This window comes from Odocoileus virginianus, chromosome 6 (genome assembly GCF_023699985.2).
Source record: "Odocoileus virginianus isolate 20LAN1187 ecotype Illinois chromosome 6, Ovbor_1.2, whole genome shotgun sequence".
Classification (NCBI taxonomy): Eukaryota; Metazoa; Chordata; class Mammalia; order Artiodactyla; family Cervidae; genus Odocoileus; species Odocoileus virginianus.
The window spans coordinates 3,818,815-3,838,047 of NC_069679.1; the positions used below are offsets into that span (position 1 = coordinate 3,818,815).

The window sequence follows — 19,233 nt, forward strand, 5'->3', positions numbered from 1 at the left end:
ATTTGAATCAGTTCTAACGAGGTGGATGAAATTGGAGCCTATTATATAGAGTGAAGTAAGTCAGAAAGAAAAACACCAATACAGTATATTAATGCATATATATGGAATTTAGAAAGATGGTAACGATGATCCTGTATGCGAGACAGCGAAAGAGACACAGATAAAAAGAGCAGACTTTTGGACTCTGTGGGAGAAGGGTGAGGGTGGGATGATTTGAGAGAATAGCACTGAAACATGTATATTATCATATGTGAAACAGATCGCCAGTCCAAGTTCAGTGCATGAGACAGGGTGCTCAGGGCTGGTGCCCTGGGAAGACCCTGAGGGATGGGATGGGGAGGGAGGTTCGGGATGGGGAACACATGTACACCCATGGCTGATTCATGTCAATGTATGGCAAAAACCATTACAATATTGTAAAGTAATTAGCCTCCAATTAAAATAAATAAATAAATTTTTAAAAAAAATAAACAAAACTTCCAGATACATTTGTGGCCTCTGAACCCCTATCCTTGATCCTAGCTCCCACCCTCCTTGTCTAGACAGTATAAAGTTAGTGGATATGGTTCTGATGAATGTTTTATTACTTTCCGTATACATATACATTGAAAGTGAAAGTGAAGTCGCTTAGTCGTGTCTGACCCTTTGTGATCCCATGGACTGTAGCCCACCAGGTTCCTCTGTCCATGGGATTCTCCAGGCAAGAATGCAGGAGTGGGTTGCCATTTCCTTCTCCAGGGAATCTTCCCAACCCAGGGATCGAACCCAGGTCTCCAGCATTGCAGGCAGACGTTTTAACCTCTGAGCCACCAGGGAAGCCCATACACATACATTAATGATAAGTAATACCACATCTGTCAAGAACTAGAATCACCATCTGTCAGCATGCTTAAAGTTCAAAAACATGTTATTTGAAAAAAAGCAAGTGCAGAAAATAGCATGTCTGTTATCTCTGTAAAAGTTGAAACCACTTAAAATACAGATATACCCTATTTATACATATACATTCATGACCCCTAAACAGGGTATAGCTGTATTTTAAGTGGTTTCAGCTTTTAGAGAGATAACAGACATGCTATTTTATGCACTTACTTTTTTCATGTAACATCATGTTTCTGAGCTTTAAGCATACTGACAGATGGTGATTCTAGTTCTAGACAGATGTGGTAGTACTTATTTATTGCCATTGCTGTATATTTTTTTTCATCATATGACTATACTACATATGTTTGTTGACTATTGAATGATAGAGATTTAGGTTGTTTCCAGGGCTTTTTGTTGTTGTTGTTTGTTTTTTCACTATTATACATACTACTACCAGGAACCTTATGGAAGAGACATGGAGAGACACAACCCAGATCCTCTTCCAAAGAGGGGCGCATCGCCTCATCTGTCGAGAGAGCTGCCGCTGCACAACCTTCATTCAGGCTTCACCTTTAGGAAATCACATCAGCTTCATCCAAGCTTGTCTTCTCTTCCAGGGACAACCCACAACAAATGACTGGATGAATGCATAAACACCTGGCTCACTGTGGAAGAAACTCAGCTAAGAAGATCCCCATGGACTCAGGGGTGTCAGGCCCCCATCACAGCTTGAGATCTCCATTTCCCCACTCCAGCTCCCTCGTCTTTCTTTTCCAAGACTTGATCCCAAGGGCATGCTTAGTAAACAATCTGCACACTGAACTCTGCCAACATTAACAGATTAAAGAAGAAATATGATTATCTCAATAAATGGGACAAGCATGTGGGAAAGGGTCCCCATGGAGAAGCACAAAAGTACATATGGGGGAAGTAACCATATTGGACACCAAGCTTGCTCAAGCCTCAAGACAGACCCAACCATTTAAGACCCATCAACCTGTGACGTGAGAGATAATAATAGATTGTTTTAAATCATTGTTTGGGGGTGGTTTATTATAGAGTAATATATAAAGAAACCATAGCAATAGATGATAACTAAACATGATAATGTAGAACTAACAAAAACTAGGACAAATATCCTAAGAATGACAAATCTTTAGATTCATTCCTATGAACACTCAAAAGGTTAATAAACACCAACAGATACTGTTTCAGAGAACTTGGCTATGAGAACTATGATTGGCAGAATAATGTCCCCCCCAAAGATACCCATAAACTAATCTTCAAAACCTGTGACTTTATGAGGTTATTTGGCAAAAAAGAAGTGACGTTGCTGATGGAATTAAGATTCCATCTAATCAGCAGACACAAAAGTTATCCTGGATTATCCTCATGGCCTGATAAAATCACAAGGATCCTTAAAAGTGGAAGAGGGAAGTGGAAGCCAAGAGTCAAAGGAGGGACTCTCTGGTCGTCCACTGGCTAAGACTCCATGCTCCAGATGCAGGGCACCCAAGTTCGACCCCTGGGCAGGGAACCAGATCCCTCGTAAAGCAATTAAAGACAGGAGATACTATGTGCCACAACAAAGACTCAGTGCAACTGAATACATAAATAAATGTTTATTTTAAAATAAAGAGTCAAAGAAGGCAACGGGACAAGAGAAGCATGATCTGTCTCAGAAGAAATGTCATGTGCTGTGGGAAGAATCTGGCCCACTATTGCTGGTTTAGAAGATGGAGGGAGAAGCTACATGCCTGTGAATCTGGGCAGCCCCAGAAGCTGAAAAGGGCTAGCAAATGGATCCTGCCCTGGAGCTTCTAGAATAAACTTTGCAGCCTCACAGACAACTTGACTTTAGCTCATTGAGACTCACTTTAGACTTCTGACCTCTAACACTTAAAGATAATAAATCTGAGTTGTTTTAAGTCACTAAAGTGGTGGTAATTTGTTGCAGCAGCCATAGAAAATGAACACCAACCATATAGATATAAAAGAAGCAGCATAAGGAAAGTAAGTAAGTGATGCAGGAAAGTAAGTGTGTTCGGGAGTGTTATGTGGCTCTTCCTCTCAAACATTTTTTTTAGAAATGGCAACTACTGTTTCAGGTTCCAGACTTCTTACCCAGGTTTTCTGCATCATGTGAGATGAAAACAGGACTGGATCTATAGAGTCAGGAAAAACTCAAACCCCACCTAGTATTTAGCTCAGAATTTACCTGAGAACCTGGAAAATCTTCTCAAACAAGATAATGAAGCCACACCCTCAAGATCTTCCTCCAGAGAGTCTGAAAAGCTATCAATTTCTGTTTCCAATTTTTAAAAAAATCACTTGTGATGATACAGTCAGACTGAAGCCAATTACTACAACGTGAGCACCACGCTGTACTCAAGTGTGGGCCCTTGGTGCGTCACAGATCAATTAAGGAATAGAGCCAGGCTCTAAGGAACAGAACCAGCCAAGCTGGTGCCTGTGACGGCCATGAGATGCGCGTCTCAGCTCCCTGAGCTTAATGCTGGCAGCCTGGGCTGCTGCATTATGCATCCACCACATTTCCTCCAGGTTGCTCCCAGCCACTGTCTGAGGAGATGGGGAATATGGCAGGTCTGTTGGCTGTGAGACATGAAACTCCTCTGACAGGTAACTTTGGCTTGAGGATCCCCATTGACCTAGAGAAAGCACTCTAGACTGCACTGCACTCCAAGATGCTCTTCATTAAAACTTCCTTTCTTCCTCGCTCCTTCACAATCACAAGCTCTCCCCTTTGCTCTGGCTCCCTCCCCATTTTCCCTTACAGGTGTTTCCCTATAACTCCTCTCACACATCTAATTCCATCATGCTATCTGCTTCTTGGAGGATCTTAATGAAGTGTGACTCTCAGGTACTGTCAAATCTTAGAAGCAGATTTGTATCTGATGTAAACTTTGTTTACCTTCTCACTTCCCCTCAACTTCCTTTCCTTCATTTTGCCCCTGAGAGGCCCTGCCAAAAGGTGAGAGTCCTCTTCCTAAAATTTTCACTGGGCATGAGCTGAAACAATGTACCTATGGAGATGTGGAAACATAGGCATTTGAAATGTTAGAGGAATGATAAATCTAAGGATAATGGAATTGGAGGGTTGTTATAAGACCGGGCTGGGACTAAGGCAAATAATAAGAAGCTGTGGTAACTAACATCATTTACAGACTTGAAGGTCACTCTCTCAGGACAAGAGAATTTAACATCCAAGCTAAGACCCTATTGTATGTTGAAAACTTGCCTTGAGGGTGACTCCTAGAAACATGGAAAAAGCAATGGGCCTCACAGAGACCAATTTGAAATGCTTGAATTGCCAAGGTATAAAAAGAAGAAGGAATAAAAGACCCAGGGAGGTAGGAATGCTGGAATGGATATGCAGTGTGAGGCCAGAACAAATATGTTTCCCAGGTAGGTCCCAAGGATATGCCATTCACTAAGGGTGTTTGTTGGAAATGTGCTGGTGAGGGGGGCCCCAGCACCCCCATGAAGTTCACTGTGGCTCCCCTCTGCAGGCCAAGGTTAAAGGCAGGAGAAGTGGTCACAGAATCTGATCCACTGACAGCAATAGAGATGAGCAGGCACTGGAGCCAACAGCGGCTACTGTCAACATCTCACCATCAGAAGTCAGAGGGTGACAGGGTCCACAGTTATGGGATGGCTAATAAAACAAAGCATCCCAAGGGTCAAAATAGCTGAGCAGCCAATTGATTGACTGAAAGTCACTCAGTTGTGTCTGACTCTTTGTGACCCTACGAACTATACAGTTCATGGAATTCTCCAGGCCAGAATACCAGAGTGGGTAGCCTTTCCCTTCTCCAGGGGATCTCCTCACCCTAGGAATTGAACCCAGGTCTCCCGCATTGCAGGCAGATTCTTCACCAGTTGAGCCAAAATAGCTGAACAGATAATAGACACTGCTTAATATATTCAATACATTGTCAAAACAGAGCCAGAATGGACAAGTGGGGAGTTGAGGGAAGTACTGAGTCTCTCACCAAGTTTTCAAGGACTCTTGAAGACAGGGTACAGGCTGATGCTGATACCCAACAACCAGAAACTTCATCATGAGCTCTGGGGCAGGGTGAGGGCCTACAGGGGTCAGGTAATAAATGGAAATAAATGGAGTCTTGACCAAAGTCTAGGTCCACAAGGTCTGTGAACTCACCTGGTACTCATTTCCTTGGTCCCCAAATATATCTTGGGATTGAGGTATGTGGCAGTTGGAATAACCCATACACTGAGCTTGTTGATGACAGCTATCATAGTAGGGAAGGTCAAGTGGAAGCTTCTGAAATGGCTCATCCCCCACCAAGATAGTGAAGCAAAAGCAGTATAACCCTGGAGGGGGATAGTAGAGATGAGTGCCACTGTTAAAGATGTAGTCACGGCAGTCCCTAGAATATCTCTGTTAATTTGCTGGTCTGGTCCTTACAGAAACCAGATGGATTCTGAAGACTACTGCTAACTCAACCAAACTAGTCCTGATCACAGTTCCCCAGCTAGGTGTAGTCTCTTTGCCAGAGCAGATAATATGGTCTCTGGTACTCAATATGCCTTCAAACTGTGGTGCTGGAGAAGACTCTTGAGACCCCTTGGACAGCAAGGAGATCAAACTAGTCAATATAAAAGGAAATCAACCCTAAATATTCATTGGAAGGACTGATGCTGAGGCTGAAGCTCTTATACTCTGGCTACCTGTTGCAAAGAGCTGACTCACTGGAAAAGACCCTGATGCTGGGAAAGACCAAACGCAGGAGGAGAAGGGGACAGCAGAGGATGAGATGGTTGGATGGCATCACCGACTCAATGGATATGAGTTTGAGCAAACTCTGGGAAATGGTGAAGGACAGGGAAGCATGGCGTGCTGCAGTCCATGGGGTAGCAAAGAGTCAGACACAAGACTGAACAACAACATCTCAATATGCAGCCATTGATTTGGTGAATGTGTGCTTTCCTATTCCAGCCAGGCAAAAAAGATCAGAAATACTCTGCTCCAGGGCCACATTAACTTTCCCACCATCTGTCACAATCTATAGACATCTCGACTACCTGGACAGAGTGCAGAATATCATTTAGATACATTACATTGATGACATCATGATGATCTGGCAGGATAGGGTGCTGGCATGCTGGCAACCTTGGTAAGACATATGCATTTCAGAGGAAGGGAGACAAACTTTACAAAAATTCAGGCCCTGGTCAAGTCAGTAAAGTTTCTGCACATCCCAAGGTTAGGTATGTCAGGACATTCCATTTAAAGCAAAAGACATATTTGTGCACGATGCAGCCACTACTACAATAAAAGAAACACAATGACGGTTAAGCTTCCTTGGGCTTTGGACACAACACATTCCACACCTAGGAAAGCTGCTACAGCTCATGTATCAGGTGATATACTGTATTAGTGTTAGTCACTCAGTTGCGACCCCAGCGGACTGTAACCTACCAGGCTCCTCTGTCCATGGGATTCTCCAGACAAGAATACTGGAGTGGGTTGCCATGCCCTTCTCCAGGGGCTCTTCCTGACCCAGGGATTGAACTTGAGTCTCCTGCATTGCAGGCAGATTCTTTACCGTATGAGCCACCCCCAAATTTATATCTGGGCTCGGAGTAGAGACTGGCTCTCCAGAAGTCCTCACTGCAGAACAAGCAGCACTGAGGCTTAGAACAAAGACCCCAACACACCCTGTGGGACTGAAGGTGTTAGTGGTAGAAGATACAGTGTGAAACTTTCCTCAGGTCTCAGAGGGAGAATCACAACCCAGGCCCCAGGGGTCACCCACCAAGGTCAAAATGCGGCCTTCTGTAACTTTACTTATTCCCGGAGAGTATTTATACACTCAGCGATCTTAAAATCATATACAGACCTAAATAAAGAATTGTAAAGTACCACAGTAATGTGCCATGGGGATTTCTGTTTGTTTCTGTTTATTTGTAGGATTACTAAGACAAAATGAAAAACATTGAAACAACTCTTCTGAAAAAACATAGTAGCTAGAGTATTGTGGAGAAACAGTAACACCTGTGTGACCACAAACCAATTTTCTCTAGCACTATTGTGATAAGACATAATGTTGTGGATAAATATTGCAATGTTAATATACGTGTAAATAAAAATACTTCCCATAAACATACTCTTTTGAAGTTCATTCATGCTTATCTATAATGTATGATTCTCTCATTTTTTATCACAAAAACTGTTAGCAGTAACTTTTCTGCAGAAAAGAGGAAAATTTTCTATAATGTGCTATTGTTTGCTTAGCTGGTGATATAGATTTGAAATGGATTTTCTGTCTTTCTTACTGCCTTTCAAAAGGTGTATTTCTGATTTGCATTTGAGAACTACCATAAATTGAGTTACAAGCTTTGAAAACATATGGTTTATATATAGAACTGTAAAAAGCGTCAGAAACCAGCCCTTTTCCATTTTAGCTCATCCTTCCCCTTTTCCATGGTTAGAGCAGATCTATAGGTCTAAAATGTCCAATTGACTGACAGGGCTAAAGCTCTCGGGATATCTTCAGATGTCGGGACAATACTGAAGTAAGTATGGCTAACAATGTAAGGTTAATTCAAACGGTCTCGCATATATTTTAGAAATATGGATAAAAGTAACAAATTCACATTGTGCTTTACTGTGAATGCAGAATACCTGCAATATGAATTGGATAGTAGTAGGAAAGAGTATGTGAATAATTTAAACTAGATTATAAGACCAATGAGGCAATTTTAAGAATGTGTTTCAGCATAGCTCAGTATGAATAGCGTGATTCTTCAGATTTACGTGATTTTGAGGCGGGGGGGGGGGGGTCCTGTGGATTCTGGGAACTCTTGATAATTGAATACAATTTCAAAAGGGCTCAAGTTGGTGACCTCAAAACGAGGTTCACAGAACAATACACAATGATGAAGCCAGAAGCAATAAAACACTGATGAACAGAGATGTAAACACACCGGTAGGACATGACTGAATTTTCATTTATTTTGTTTTGGAGTTCTCCTGGGTTGTCTTCAGACACCTTCCCTTTGTATCTGACAGTGTATCACAAGGGTGTTAAGGGGAGAACCCAACAGTCTAGGGGATCCCGACAAAGTTTAGCAGACAGCTCACGTAACGTTACGGCGTACTTCTTTCTGAATATGGGAGTTATCCCTCCGAAATGGAAGAAAATGTACACTTGAGGGTCCCTCTGAATGACTGGAGTTCAAAAATGCTCAGCTCCTCCGCCTTTGTCCTTCTCCCCCTGGGTTTGGCGGCCACCTGTGCCGCAGGTCACACCTGCCACGCTCACTGCGCGGCTCACCGGCTCCGGACCCGAGCCCGAGGAAGGGAAGACTCGCGCGCGCGGCCGCGAGCGGGCGGGGGCGGGAGACGCGGAGGGGCGGGGCCGACGCGCGCGAGCGAGGTGTGCGCGCCGCCGCCGCCGCGTCACCAGCGTGCGGCACGTGCCCGTGTTTACGTCCCTCGTGGAGCCGCTACGTCAGCAGCCGAATGGCAACATTGTGGCGATTCTGAGGCTCTGCGCTCCGGAGACGCGTCCCTTCGTCAGGCCGGCTCCAGGCTGTCGGGAAGAAGAGGAGGAGGGGCGCGGAGATCCGCCAGGGCGAGCGGCGGAGGCTCGCAAGCCCAGGGCCCCGACCACCCTCCCGCCCGCCCGCCCGGCCCCGCGCCACCCGCGCCTCACCTCCGGAGCGCCGCAGACTCAGCCCGGCGGCCTCGCTCGGGGGGCGGCCCGGGGCTTGTAAACAGACCCGGCCGCACGTGACCATGTGAACTACCTGCTCCGGGGACGCGCATTGTCTTTCCCGCGAGCCGCGCCACAAAGGAGCGCGACGAGTCCGGGCACGGAGAGACGGGAGAGCGAGCGGGGAGAGCCGGCCGGCGCGCTAAGATGGCTGAAGGCGCCCGGCGAGGGTGAGTGGGGGGCGCGGCGCAGCCAGCCGGCGAGTGCTCGCGCGGGCAGGGCCAGCGGCGCCTTCCCCGCGGCCTGGCGCCGGAGCCACCATGTCGTTCGCGCTGGAGGAGACTGTCGAGTCAGACTGGGTGGCCGTGCGGCCCCACGTATTCGACGAGCGCGAGAAGCACAAGTTCGTCTTCATCGTAGCCTGGAACGAGATTGAGGGCAAGTTTGCCATAACCTGCCACAACCGGACGGCCCAGAGGCAGAGGAGCGGCACCCGCGAGCAGGCGGGGGCGCGAGGCGGCGCCGAGTCAGGCGCGCTCGCATCCGACGGGACTCGCGGGCCGGGCAGCCCGGCAGGCAAGGGTCGCCCGGAGGCCACTGCCTCCGCGACCCTGGGCAGGAGCCCCGGTTCCCGCAGGCGCCCAGCCTGGCCGGAGGGCAGCTCTCCGCGGAGCGCGTGCAGCCCTCGAGGGGACCCGCCGCTGTGGAGTCAGGCCGGCAAAGGGGCGGAAAGTCCTCTCCGGAGCCCAGTGCGGGCCAACCCCAGTCCGGTCCGGAGGGCATCCGGAGGCAGAGATGTGGCTGGGTCAGCCCCGCCGGCGGCCAAGGAGGCCCCGATGTCGTCGGTGCGGGTAGTGAGCGCCTGCGGGACGGTTACCGAGGAGATCGAGGTGCTGGAAATGGTCAGGGAAGATGAGGCGGACTCGGCGGCGGTAGCGCTGCCGGCCGCTGAACTGGAGTCCCCGGCCGAGGAGTGCAGCTGGGCCGGGCTCTTTTCCTTCCAGGATCTGCGCGCCGTGCACCAGCAGCTGTGCTCCGTGAACTCGCAGCTGGAGCAGTGCCTGCCGGTGTTTCCGGAGGAGCCGTCGGGCATGTGGACGGTGCTCTTCGGGGGCGCCCCGGAGATGACCGAGCAGGAGATCGACACGCTGTGTTACCAGCTCCAGGTTTACCTGGGCCACGGCCTGGACACCTGCGGCTGGAAGATCCTGTCCCAGGTGCTGTTCACCGAGACCGACGACCCGGAGGAGTATTACGAAAGCCTGAGCGAGTTGCGGCAGAAGGGCTACGAAGAAGTGCTCCAGCGGGCCAGGAAGCGCATCCAGGAGGTAAGGACCCGGTCTAGGCTCCGCGCATCGCTTTTAGCTTCTCCACACTGCCGGAGACTGGAACCTCGGTCTAGGTTGTGCGCATTTGGGACACTTGTTTTCCTAGGGAAACAAGGGGAAAGGAGGGCTTCCTGACCTTTCTCCCCCTCTCTGAGGTGGGGAAAACCCTGGCTTTCCTTAATTTGGCCTCTGAAGAAACTTGGATAAACCTTTAGATTTCCGCCTCCTACTTATCATGTTAGTTCTATGAAGTGCTCTGTTTACTACTAAGTAATGTTAATGAGATTAAAGTCACTCAGAAGAAAGATGTCCCATAAATATAAGCTAAATGAGTGATTCTCTTGGTCCCTAAAGTTCTTTCCAGCAATAATTGCCCGGATCATTAAACTTAGTTTCCTGTTGTCATGTTCGTTTATTGAAAATGATTTGTCTTATGAAGTAAAATTGGTCCGTTTTTTGTCTCCAAATGTAATTTGGCAACTTTGGCAAATTTTAAATCATTTTCCTCCAGATGAGTGGCCTGTCCAAATAAAAAGCCCCTATTGACAGTTGGATGCCAACGGACTTTTCTACATACCTTAGGAATATCTCAAGTCTTTAAGGAGTGCTCTGTTTCACTCGTTTTAGGGAGGAAAAAGGTCTTGGGCAGGAATGTTTATTATACTTTTGGACTTGAGTAAAAGTAGTGCAGGCGCTTATTTTTAAGCGAATCCTTGAAATTCCAGGAAACAATGGGAAAAGGTCTGAATGGTTATACATAGAGAGTTCTACGATGTGTAGGATGTATAATTGGAGGTCATGCGTACTTACGAGCTTCTGCCGGAAAACTTCTAAAAAAAGTATTCTCGTTCTCAAAGCAATTATTTTTAGTATTAGTACCACTTGAGGTTGGAGTTGGGTTGGGGAAATGCCTCCTTTTGTCGTGTTTACTATATTCTTTGCATGTGTTTACATACTACTGGAATCTTGTAGTATGTGCCAGGAAGCAGGGACCTCCTAATTTCTTCGTAGAATATTCTCTATTCGGGATTTAGGAAATAATTCTTCCTCACTTACCCCACAGTGCTTTCTTAAAACCTGGTGACTCCAGGTTTTCACTTCTCCGTTAGATTACTTGATGCTAAACATCACCCATCATGATGTGATCCTATAGTTCTAGCGATCTGTTTTTATTTCCCTTTTTATCATCTCACTTCTGAAGTCTTTGTTCTATTAATACCTTAAATCCTTTTTGGAAGGAAGTGACAAATCTTACATAGTCATGTTCTCTTTAGAGTTTTCATAGTGACCTGTGTTTCTTTTAAACTGCAAGGACAAAGTGCTTCTTTCGCTTATTTGTTTTACAGGTATATATTATTATTTTTTTCTTTTTACCTTTCTATTTTTTAATCCCTAAATGGTGAAGATATGTTTGGTTTTAATTTTTCTGATACTCAGAAAAAGTAATTGTGGGTTTTTTTTTTTTTTTCATTCAAATTGGGTCAAAAATGAGGACTGCTGAGAAACAGTTTTCTAGAACTCATGTACATTTTTTAAGAAAGATTATTTTTCCTAATTAAGGTTATATTGTCCATATGTTTTATTCTCTTTAACAGGATATTTAATTTTTTTGTAGAGTTATTTTGGGGGAGGGGGAGCAATTCAATAAATGGAGTTTATTTTAAGTTCATTGAACATTAAATACATAAATTCTGGGTTCTTCACATAGTTGACTGAACAGTATTTGAAAAATAGTTATCCGGGAAGGACAACAGACAGGTTCAATTATAATGCCCACCCTGATTTCTCCGGGAAGGCTATTTTGGAAGAAATTAGGCTCAGTAGGAGGAAAGGGTTGCATGATTAATCAATGATGCCTACCATGAGTGACAGTGGGAGTGTATAGTATAACTGCCATAAATTTTTTCTACCTCATCTGCTTAAACTTTTTGCCAATTGAATAGCTTGCAGTAACATTCTTTTAGGTAAAATCTTTGTAGAAGTTGTGTCATGTTTTGTTATCAGTTCTGTTGAGTTAGTAATTGTGTCTAAATTTGTTTTTAATTCTCAGTTTCACAATTATATGGAATTAACCATAGGTTTTTTAAAGCTAGGTAATATGTGGTGAATCACACATACTCTTAGGTATGCATTGCATGATCCTTTGGTCGTGTTTTTTCCTTTTGTAATTTCTCTGAATCTATTTTCCAGTTCTTTATTCTACAGTCTTCCTTTCCAATATATTTAAAGGTTTCAATTGAAAGGCCACACCAATTTGTGTGCAGAATGTCAGTAAATTGTTGGAGAGGTTTATTTATTTTTTTAATAGGACAAACTGTACAGTGAGATTGTAAACTTCTCAAGGTCACTGGCCTTGACAGTATCTTGGAATTCTCTTCTTTGCCACCCCTAGTTCAGGGCCACACATCTTGTGAGCACTTTTAATAATAGTGGACAAAAGACACCAGTTTTTTCTAAGAGATTTGGAAGAAGTGTTATTTTAATATAAAGTTGTAAGTAAATAAAATTTTTAAGCTGATAAATGTAAATTCCTCAAGGAACACTGCTATTTATAAACTAGGAGAAAAATCTGTTTAAAACTATAAAAACATAACCTCCTAAATAAGGAGTGGTTATTTGGGGTTGGTGAATTTCTTATGAATTGAGAGGAGCTATTGATAGACTTTATGGAATACCTTAAGCAGTGTTCAGAGTTTTAGATGCATAGGCGTATTTGCAGTTTTGGAGAGAAAGACTGAAAGGTATTCTTCAAAAAGAGCCTTAAAATCACAATTATAAAGTATCTACTTTGTAAACTTAGGATATAACCTCTTTTGGAGTTTAGTTTGGGGAATATATTCATGATTTATATGGGGTTATAAGAAGTACTCTTATATCTGTCTTGTGGAGTATTGAAGTATTACTAAACCTTACATTTTCTGCCAAAAGTTTTTGTTAATAGTTCACAAATTTGGTCAACTGACTAGTTTGTGAGGAGGTACAATTTATACAATACTAATGAAGTTATTTTTAGATGAATTAAGAATTGTAGATTGTATACTCCTTAGGCCTTTAATCTTGAGTACAGATGAAATGTGAAATTTATTACATGGTAGGCTTGTCTTGAACTTTAACAAGGATTTACTGTAAGTAGTGCTATTTATATAGCAAGCACTCAATCCCTGAATGAATCAAGTGCCATCAGGACCTCTTGGAATGGTTTCAACAGTAGCCTTGGTTGTTAGGTTAGTTAAAAGTTGAGTATTGTATTATAAGTCATAGTATGGTTTACCCTTTGATGGCTTGAAATAAAGTTTCAATATAAGGACAACTATTGAAATCATTGTGGTCGTTTAGATAGTAAACCTTAACTATGATGATAGAGTTGATTGAAATCTAAAAATCAGTGCTCACTTTGGAATTTATTATGTTTATAGAATTGCTCAATTCTAACTTTTTCAGTTGAAACCACTGAGAGAAGCATGTGTTTTCAAAAGTAGCCATGTAAGGCACACAGTAGACAGAGACTACCTTGTGTTTGGGGTCAGAAAGATGTGGGTTTAAATGAGTGCTCATCGTTCCTGTGACCTGTTTAGTTATTTAACCTCTTTAAAATAGAGAAATGGGGGAAATACTTAAAGGATTTCTGAATATTTAAGACATTATGAAAAAGTACCTAACAAAAGTGTTTGGCATCCAGAAAGTGTTGTTTCAAGGGAATGTAAATATTTTTTGGCACTATTTTAGGTGTTGGGTATTTCACATTACTTATGTTCATCCTCCATACAATTTTTTGAGGCAGGTGGTGTTTTATACCTATTTTACTGAAGGAGAAGTTGATTTGGCCAACTTTAACCAGCTAAGGAGTGACTAAACTCGGATTCAACTTTGATTTGTCCTCATTCAAACATATTCCTTTTCTGCCATTTTTGCGTGATGACATTCGAAGGGATGTCAGTCTCCACTCCTGAGAATGGGAGGATGGCGTCAGTATTTTAAAATCTAGTTGGTTCAGTAATGAGCTTTTAAGGTAATGCATTTGTTTTATTTCAAATTAATCCTGATAGGCATAGTTTAGGGCATAGTCCTCACGATATGTTTTAGAAGCAGGTTGCCTAGGATGCCAGGATGGGTTTATGTTAGACAAGAGCACCCAATCACTGTTTTCCTTTGTGTTTAAAATGACTTGTCTATAAACAACTCCTGACTTGAGTAGTTCAGCAGAAGGTCAAGGAGCTCTATGAAGATTGTTTACTTATCATTTCCCTCCTCCCATTTATGACTTTACTGATTTTCCCAGGAAAACTAAGATTAGCTATAAAACTCTGGAGCACTGCTAAAATCCCAACTACAGACAGTCCCTGACTTAAGGTCATTCAGTTTTAAGATGATATAAGTGAGATACCCATTCAGTAGGAACTGGACTTCCTCTCCTGGGTACCGCACTCGTTTGTAACTGGGCAGTGAGTTGTCACTCCCAGTCAGCCATGCCATCACAAGGGTAAACAACCATTCTCTGCTCACACAGCCTTTCTGTTGTCACTTCGGTACAGTATTAAAATCAAGTACTTGAGATATTCAGCACTTTATTATAAAATAGACTTTGTTTTAGATGAGTTTTGCCCAAGTATAGGGTAACGTGAGTGTTCTGAGCATACTTAAGATAGGCTAGGCTAAGCTATACTGTTCAGTGGGTGAGGTATACTGAATGCAGTTCTGACTTAGAGTATTTTCAATTTATGACGCGTTTGTTGGGCAGTGACCCCAATGCAAGTCAAGGAAGATCTGTTATACTTGCTGTATACTTGCTATGTATCTGATATATCTCTAATATGTCACTAGAGAAATGACAGTATCTTAGGAGCCCTAGGATGCTGGTCTTTGGGCCAGTAGCCATGACCCGTGATTAGGTATAAGCAGGAGAAGCAGGCTGGGGAGGGACACGTGCCCTCAGTTGCAGTGGAGAGAGAGCCATTCCACCTGGATAGTTACATAAACAGTGCAAACTGCTCTTTTACTGTAAAACACAGTAGTGACATAATGAAGCTAAATGAATTTTGTGGGGTTCCTGAAAATGATGATGAAAGACTTAAAAGCTGGAAGCTGTTAAAATAATCACTTAGATATTTATCATTTTCTTCAATCCTATGCCCTAATAAACATCTGGCCATTTTTCATATAACTGGAAAAAAAAAAGGTATGGGAAATAAGTTGAATATGTGCTTCTGTGTTAGTGTTTCTGTAAACAAAAATGGAGGCTGGTGGCAGGATGGCAGCCTTCCCAATAAATAATTTATGTGGTGGTTTCTCTGCTTGCTGTTTGACATCACATGATGCCTGGCCCACCAGATATTTCACAGACATGCTTCCTCCTTGCAAAAACAAGGCTAGCTTGGACAAATATAATACTTCTGTAATGTGAGTACAAGGTTGTGTGTGTGTGTGTGTGTGTGTGTGTGTGTGCGTGTGCGCGCGCGCACATGCGCGTTGAAGGGAAAAGGTGAGTGGGAGGTTTGATTTGTCAAACATAACAGTTGTTATGGTTGAATTAGCAATCTCCATTCCCCAGATCTTCACATTTAACTTTAGTCTCACTGTTCTCCATTGCTGCTTTATTTGGCTTTTTATTGACTAGGACGTTGTTGGAAGTGGTACTTGAAAGTGCGAGGTGACTTTCCATTGATGGTTAGATTTATGTGTACTTATTTTTTTTGTAATGGGAAATTTCCCTATGGCTCTTTTTATTACTCATTAATAGGCCAGCATTTGCTGCCTTTGAAGCTGCCCAGTTTCCTTAGCTATCATAGGAGAAAAGTTAAGTTTTAAGGGTAAAAGGCAGTGAAGACTAAACAGTTATTCTTGGTGCTGATTGCTTTTTGGTATAGGTGGTGAAGTTCATTTGGCTTTTCAAGCTTCTTATAGGGGACTGTTAATACCAACTAGGCTTAACACAGAGTCCTTAAAACTGTGTGGGGCAGAGAAGGATTCATTCAGCAAAAGGCTAGAAAATGTTGTGAGTTGTTTGTCCTAAATATGGGGAACCGCCTTTATCCTTGTCCTTGAGTTTTAAATTTTAGTTATAATTTGATATATAACTTCAAACTATAGTGAAGCTTTTGTGTAATAGGCTGTGAAAGAAATATAAGCCTTGTGGGCTAGACATTTTTAGAGAATGGTCTTCAGGATAAATGAGGTTCATATAATGATTTGGGGTTTTATTGTAGCTATTAAGGTTATAGTGAGGGTGATGGTTTGAGACTTAGTTTATTCAGCCAGTATTAGTGCATTCATATAATATAGGCACAGGGAGAATACAGTGATAAGCAGGAATGGCCATTTTCCTCAGGAAAAATGTTTTAATTAAAATTGGAAAAAAAAAAAATTGGTCACCAGGTCTTGCTGCTGCTAAGAATTAGTTGAGGCAGGGTATACTTTTAAAGGAATGTCTCACTGCACTATCTTAACTAGTGCTTAGTGGAAAGAAAATTTACTGAACATGGCTCAGGAGAATCTGTGTTTTTGTCCTAGTTCTGATACTAGTGGCTTGACCTTAGGCTGTCACTTACTCTATTTGGGCCTTAATTTCATGTTTGGAAAATGAAAATACATTGTTCTTTTCCTTAAGGATCCAGGGCAGTTTACAAGCACAGTGTGGCAAGAGTTGGAACCTGGGCCACTTGTTTTATGTCCTTGTCTCCAGGTTTGGGTTTCTCTGCAGCAAGGTGACTAAGACATAAACTTTTAATGATGCTAAGAGTTTCTTTCAGTAGAGTTCAGTTCAGTTGCTCAGTCGTGTCCGACTCTGCGACTCCATGGACTGCAGCACGCCAGGCCTCCCTGTCCATCATCAATTCCTGGAGTTTACTCAAACACGTGTCCAATTGAGTCAGGGATGGCATGCAACCATCTCATCCTCTGTCATCCCCTTCTCCTCCTGCCTTCAATCTTTCACAGCGTCAGGGTCTTTTCAAATGAGTCAGTTCTTCACATCAGGTGGCCACAGTCCAAAGTGTTGGAGTTTGAGCTTCAGCATCAGTGAAGCTGAATGAATATTCAGCATCCAATGAATATTCAGGGATGATTTCTTTTAGGATGGACTGGTTGGATCTCCTTGCAGTCCAAGGGATTCTCAAGAGTCTGCTCCAACACCATATTTCAAAAGCATCAAATCTTCGGCACTCAGCTTTCTTTATAGTCCAACTCTCACATCCATACACGACTACTGGAAAAACCATAGCTTTGACGAGATGGACCTTTGTTGGCAATAATGTCTCTGCTTTTTAATATGCTGTCTAGGTTGGTCATAACTTTTCTTCCAAGGAGCAAGCATCTTTTTAATTTCAAGGCTGCAGTCACCATCTGCAGTGATTTTGGAGCCCCACAAAATAGTCTTGTCACTGTTTCCATTGTTTCCCCATCTAGTTGCCATCAAGTAATGGGACTGGATGCCATGATCTTAGTTTTCTGAATGTTGAGTTTTAAGCTAGCTTTTCGCTCTCTTCTTTCACTTTTTCATCAAGAGGCTCTTTAATTCTTCTTTACTTTCTGCCATAAGGATGGTGTCATCTGCATATCTGAGGTTATTGATACTTCTCCCAGCAGTCTTGATTCCAGCTTGTGCTTCATCCAGCCCAGCATTTCTCATGATGTACTCTGCATAGAAATTAAATAAACAGGGTGAAAATATACAGCCTTGATGTACTCCTTTCCTGATTTGGAACCAGTCTGTTCCACATCCAGTTCTAACTGGTGCTTCTTGACTTGTATCTAGATCTCTCAGGAGGTGGTCTGGTATTCCCATCTCTTTCAGAATTTTCCAGTTAGTTGTGATCCACACAGTCAAAGGCTTTGGCATAGTCAATAAGCAGAAGTAGATGCTTTTCTGGAACTCTCTTGCTTTTTCGATGATCCAGCGGATGTTGGCAATTTGATGTCTGGTTCCTCTGCCTTTTCTAAATCCAGCTTTAACATCTGGAAGTTCACGGTTCACGTACTGTGAAGCCTGGCTTGGAGAATTTTGAGTATTACTTTGCTAGCATGTGAGATGAGTGCAATTGTGTGGTAGTCTGAACATTCTTTGGCATTGTCTTTCTGTGGGATTGAAATGAAAGCTGACCTTTTCCAGTTCTGTGTCCACTGCTGAGTTTTCCAAATTTGCTGGCATCTTGAGTGCACCACTTTCACAGCGTCATCTTTTAGGATTTGAAATAGCTCAACTGGAATTCCATCACCTCCACTAGCTTTGTTCGTAGTGATGCTTCCTAAGGCCCACTTGACTTCACACTTCAGGATGTCTGGCTCTTGGTGAGTGATCACACCATCGTGATTATCTGGGCCATGAAGATCTTTCTTGTATAGTTCTTCTGGGTATTCTTGCCATCTCTTAATATGTTCTGCTTCTGTTAGGTTCATACCATTTCTATCCTTTATTGAGCCCATCTTTGCATGAAATGTTCTCTTGATACCTCTGATTTTCTTGAAGAGACCTCTATCTTTCCCATTCTATTGTTTTCCTCTATTTCTTTGCATTGATCACTGAGGAAGGCTTTCTTTTCTCTCTCCGATGTTTTTTGGAACTCTGCATTCAAATGGGTATATCTTTCCTTTTCTCCTTTGCCTTTCACTTCTCTTCTCAGCTATCTGTAAGGCCTCATCATACAACCATTTTGCCTTTTTGCATTTCTTTTTCTTGGGGACGGTCTTGATCACTGCCTCCTGTACAATGTCAGGAACCCCCATCCTTAGTTCATCAAACACTCTGTCAGATCTAATCCCTTGAATCTATTTGTCACTTCCACTGTATAATCGCAAGGGATTTTATTTAGGTCATACCTGAATGGTCTAGTGGTTTTCCCTACTTTCTTCAATTTAAGTCTGGAATTTGGCAGTAAGGAGTTCATGATCTGAGTCACAGTCAGCTCCTGGTCTTGTTTTTGCTGACTGTATAGAGCTTCTCCATCTTTGGCTGCAAAGATACATAATCAATCTGATTTCGGTATTGACCATCTGGTGATGTCCATGTGTAGAGTCTTCTCTTGTGTTGTTGGAAGAGGAGTGTTTGCTATGACCAGTGTGTTCTTTTGGCAAAACTCTATTAGCCATCTTTGCATGAAATATTTCCTTGGTATCGCTAATTTTCTTGAAGAGATGTCTAGTCTTTCCAATTCTATTGTTTTCCTCTATTTCTGTACTCCATTCTGTTTCCTTCATTCTGTACTCCAAGGCCAAATTTTCCTGTTACTCCAGGTATTTCTTGACTTCCTACTTTTGTATTCCAGTCCCCTATGATGAAAAGGACATCTTTTTGGGGTGTAAGTTCTAGAAGGTCTTGTAGGTTTTCATAAAACCATTCAACTTCA

At 42.9% G+C, this 19,233-nt stretch overlaps 1 protein-coding gene across 2 annotated transcripts in view; it reads left to right on the top strand.

The window, feature by feature from the left end:
- Positions 1–8,338: 8,338 nt before the first annotated feature.
- The window catches only part of JMY (junction mediating and regulatory protein, p53 cofactor), a 73,704-nt gene continuing 62,809 nt past the window's right edge, over positions 8,339–19,233 (top strand). Inside the window, exon 1 of one of the 2 annotated variants that reach the window (XM_070468604.1) lies at positions 8,339–9,895. In XM_070468604.1, the coding sequence (XP_070324705.1) occupies positions 8,888–9,895 (1,008 nt within the window). In that variant the 5' untranslated portion in view covers positions 8,339–8,887. The remainder of the gene's footprint in view (positions 9,896–19,233) is intronic. The other variant, XM_020897766.2, reaches the window with a different exon arrangement.